This window comes from Charadrius vociferus, unplaced genomic scaffold (assembly GCF_000708025.1).
Source record: "Charadrius vociferus isolate BGI_N301 unplaced genomic scaffold, ASM70802v2 scaffold384, whole genome shotgun sequence".
NCBI lineage: Eukaryota > Metazoa > Chordata > Aves > Charadriiformes > Charadriidae > Charadrius > Charadrius vociferus.
This window is the reverse complement of record NW_009648234.1, coordinates 233,636-238,084: the sequence shown is the minus strand read 5'-3', so window position 1 is coordinate 238,084 and position 4,449 is coordinate 233,636. Positions and strand designations below refer to the sequence as shown.

The 4,449-nt window shown below is 57.9% G+C and overlaps 1 protein-coding gene across 1 annotated transcript in view; it reads left to right on the top strand.

Annotated features, from left to right (window-relative positions):
* LOC104285668 (tumor necrosis factor receptor superfamily member 10A-like) overlaps positions 1-4,449 on the top strand; it is a 6,583-nt gene that overhangs the window by 681 nt on the left and 1,453 nt on the right. The window contains exons 2-4 of the mRNA XM_009884146.1: positions 3,371-3,503; positions 3,792-3,920; positions 4,318-4,432. Coding sequence (XP_009882448.1) covers positions 3,371-3,503; positions 3,792-3,920; positions 4,318-4,432 — 377 coding nt within the window. The remainder of the gene's footprint in view (positions 1-3,370; positions 3,504-3,791; positions 3,921-4,317; positions 4,433-4,449) is intronic.

Here is a 4,449-nt window from a genome sequence, read left to right as displayed (position 1 = left end):
GATATGGGGAGACCTGAGGCTATAGGGGGGGCTCACCTGGGCAGGGCCCACGGGAGGGGAGTGGGGCTGTGGGGGCTCACCTGGACGGGTTTGCAGGACACGGAGGGGGGGAATATGTGGGGCTGAGGCTGTGGGGCAGGGGGGAAGCAGCAGCGTGAAGGTGGGACGGGAAGGGTGATCGCAGCCCGCCTTGGGTGTGGGGCAGCGGGCAAGTGCGCAAGCGCTTGGGCCACTGGCTGTGTGAGGGCCGTGGGGCTCGGAGGTGACGTGGGGCTGGAGGTTTGCCCTATGGCACTGCCTGTGCCGGAGGGGATTTCCACTCCTTTTGCTTCCAAATCTTGTTTGCCATTCGGGGTTGGGATCTCGTGGCAACGCCAGGACCACGGGGGATGTTAGAAAGCATCAGGGTGGGATGCAGGACTGCTGCCTCTCCGACTTGCCCAAAGGATGTCCGAACCCTTAGCGCCACTGGCTTTTAGGGCAGAAAATCCCATCTGCGCGTATCATATTTCTCCGTGGATTGGGCATTCCTATAGAGCTCGGAAATACCTCAAGTCTTGTCTCACCTGAAATCAGTGGGATCCTGCCCTGGGTTTTATCCCGGGGGTCCTGCCCTGGGTTTTATCCCGGGGGTCCTGCCCTGGGTTTTATCCCGGGGATCCTGCCCTGGGTTTTATCCCGGGGCTGGCCTGCAATCCCTGCCGCCACGATGGAGCCGCGGCTCCGGGACACGTGGTGGCTCCTCCCGTGCTGGAACTGCTGTTACTGAAGTCAGCACTGCCCGTAACAGGTTTTAAAAGCGTCGGCTTCTCATCCAGTTCCTTCCTTTTATTGCTTACGAGAGTTTATTTAGACTTGCCCGAGAAAGTCAAACCTTACTAAACCCGCCACGCTCTTAAGAGCTTCTTTCTTTAACTTTTTGGGTTTTTTTTCCTTTTTAATAAAAGGAAAGGGGAGGGGGACCCCATCAGGACTGATGTTGCCCCACGTGATAATCGCACGGTATTGTGCCTGCAGTTCCTTCCCCTGCTCCCCTGCTCCCCATCGCTTGTTGCATCATGCCTGGACCTGGGCCACCGGCTCCCGAGGAGAAAGGCCGCCGGGGCTCTGTGTTTGCCGCAGCTCAAATTCCATCTACGGGAAGTCTTGGGGGGGGGGGAAACCCCCACAGTAGTCAGATCTGAGCAGAGGCACGTCAGGTGTCTGCCCGGCATCTCTTTTACCCTCGGTCCTTAGCACCTTTGGCTGAAAGCTTCTCCTGCGACAGTCGAGGGCGGCGTATTAATGCTGCCCCGGATGTTCGTTGCTGGTCAGGAGTTTGGTGGGGGATCTGCCTTCTGCTGTAGGGTCCCGCTCCTTCCTCGGGATCGCTTCAGGAGGAAAACAACTTGGGGGATGGAAGAAAGGAAAGTTCAAGGTGCTTCCCAGAGCATTTTGTTTCCAGACCTGATAATGCAGAAGGAAGAGGCTTTTAGCTGATGTGGGTACCAGGGATTGCCGTGCCTGGGAATTCCTCTGCCTTGAGGCAACGTTGCTTTCTTGGGATGTTTACTGTGGGTGAAAACTACTCTGGAGAATGCCATTGCGTCTCGCCCACGGCTCCCAGCCTGGTTTCTCCTCGTGCTTTGCAAGGCTGATAGGTTAGTCAGGGATGGCAGCCCTCGCCTGCCAAGGGCTCTGGGGTGGGATGGGGTACTTGAACTGCACTTGCTGGGGAAGGTGGTGTGGGCTGATAACCTTATCGTGCACTTGTGCAAGCTCTGGTGAGTAGCTGTTTCATGAAAAGCAGTGAAATCCTGCGCCTAAGGGGCCTTTTCCAAACAGCAGATAATACTGTGTTGTTGCTGTGATCGCCTTCACGGCCTGGCAGAGTTTGAATGGGGAAGCAAGACTTCTTTTTTTATTCCCCCGCGGGGACAGCGTGGCGGTGGGACAGGTTGCCCGGGCTCAGTCCCGGACGACTTTCAAGACCGGAGTGGGTAAAGCCGTGAGAGCTGCTTGTGTGGCGGGGAGGTAACAGCGAGATTTTTCCCTTAAGCTGGCTAGAAAAGCACTTTATAAACTTGCAAACCGTCCCAGCTCCGGAGAAAGCGGGAGATGTGGAGCCAGATGCCGTTGGAGGGATGCGGCTTTGGTTCCTCCAAGTCAGGGTCTGGAGATGGACCCGTTCCCAGGCTGGCCGGGGCTTGGGGGGGGGTCTGTGCCTCTCTGCGTCTGTGTGTCTGTCCGGGCAAAGCTGTGTGTTGGGGGATGTGTATGGGGGGAGGGTCGCCCTCTCCATGGCCTGGCCGGTCTCCACGGTGTTGTTTGTGGGTCTGCGTCATGCTCTGCGGCCCCGTGACTGTGGGACCTGCTGCGGTCAGTTTTGGCACTCACACGCTTCCTTCTACAAAGCGCGGGAAGTGTCCGGGGAGGAGGAGAGGAGGGAATCGGCTGTCTCAGGGGACCGGGAGAGCTGCGTCTCTATTGTTTCAGCCTTTCAAGGCAGCTTCTGACTCACAGGAGAAATATTTGCTTTAAGAGGCAGGTTTTGGGCTCTGTTTATGGGAGGGGAAAGGGAAAGTACCTCTGCCAGACTGTCTGCGTGCAGCACACAGCGTGACCGGGCATCATCTAACGCAGGGCTGGAGCCAGAGGTGGGTTTATGTCCATTTATACCCACAAGCGGCTGTGCCCGGTGCTGGTTGGGATGCAGGTGGGGTACCTGATGGGGTGAGCGGCCGTTCCCGTCGAGCATCTTCCCCCCCGCGACTGGAGCGACCCAGCAGAGTACAGAAAGAGCTGAGCCAGCAGAAAGGTGCGCAGTGAGCTGGCGGAAATGGGGCCGTTGGCTTCCCGATCCGCAGCCAGATAACGGGGATAATGCGGAAACTCCGGAGGCCGTGCCGTTCCCCAGGAGCTCAGAGCAGCCCGGGTGTTTCTTGTGGGCACAGGAGCCACGTACCAGCCTTGACACGGGGCCGGTTTCCTCCCCACAAACGCCCTCCCTGTTCCTCTTCCCTACCCTTCCATTTTCTTCGGTGCTGTTGGTTCACGAGCTCAGAAATTGGGGAAGGAAAAGGAGCCCGATGTTATCCTAAGGAAGCGTTAGCGAGCCTTTGCCTCGCTGATAACCCGGCACACGGGAATCCCTCTGCAAACCTTCTTTTTCTTTGCCAAGGAGATAACCACCCTGGTACGGGGAAAGTGCCCTTCACCTGCATCAAGGGGAGGTTTGGCCACCAGGTCCAGTGGCTCCAGCCCATCCCAGAGCTCCTCTCCCGCTTCGCCTGAGTGCACTGGGCAGAGCGGCACTTGCCCTTCTCTTTCTTCCCTCGCCCCGTGGACTTGGGGTGGTTTTTAATCTGGGTTGTTGTGTATTTTTTAACAGGAGGCTGCTTTGGGAACTGCTGCGGCAGCACTGGGCAGGAGGGACAAATTGGATCCCTTGGACCCAAACAGGGGAGGGGAAGAGTTTTACCAAGTCCAGGACACCAATCGCTATTGCAAGAAGTGCCCTGCGGGTAAGATGGTCTCAAACATCCGTCACAGCACGGGCAGCCTCGCTGTGTTTCTGCCTGCGGAGCCGGCGCGTCCTTGCTCCTTGCAAGGAGGCAGCGGGTGCTCCAGCTCTCCCCTGCTCCGCTGTCGTGAGATCTGAGGACTCGTTACGGGAACGTTTTCCTTTTGATCGTTCCTAATTTGCCTCTTAACTGCACCGACAGCGGAGTCAGCTCCCTTTCTGCAAAGACATCTCTGTCCTCGGCTGTGTGTTCTCAGATCCATCCTTGCTTTCTCCTCCCTTCTCGCAGGCGCCTACGTTGCGCACCACTGTGAAGAGCAAAATGGCTCCAGCCTGTGTTTGCCGTGTAAAGAAGATGAATACATCGAATACCCAAACGACTTTTCCGAATGCTTTCGCTGCTGGACGTGTCGGGAAGGTAGGAGCTGGCGTGTAAGAGGGCGATGCTGGCTGGTGGGGCAGGCTGGGTCTGGAATCGGTGTAGCGGCTCATGCCAGACCTACATCTCCGTTCAATGCAGCATCCCTTGTGCAAAGGTGGACACGAGACCTCCATCCAGCAAGGACCAGGAGGACTGGGTTCACGGCAGCATCGTAGGCTGCTGGTGGAGCTTTGATGCCAGCATTGCTTTTCTCTTGGGCATGGTGAGGTGTGGGGCAGGAAAGGGTAAGGCTGAAACTCCACTGTAGAGAGTGACTTGGTCTTCCCCAGGCTTGCTGGTCAGCTCGGGTCGTTTGCCGCGTTAACGAAGGAAGCGGGTGGAGGAGCGTGGGGCGGAGGGGCTGGGGTAGACCTGTCTCTCCTCTCTCCCGCAGACCAGGTGGAGCTGAGTCCGTGCCGACCCACCAGCAACACGCAGTGCATCTGCAAGAGCGGCACCTTCTGCTCCCCAGACCACCCCTGCGAGATATGCCAGAAGTGCCGGCCCGGGTGAGCTGGGTGCCGCG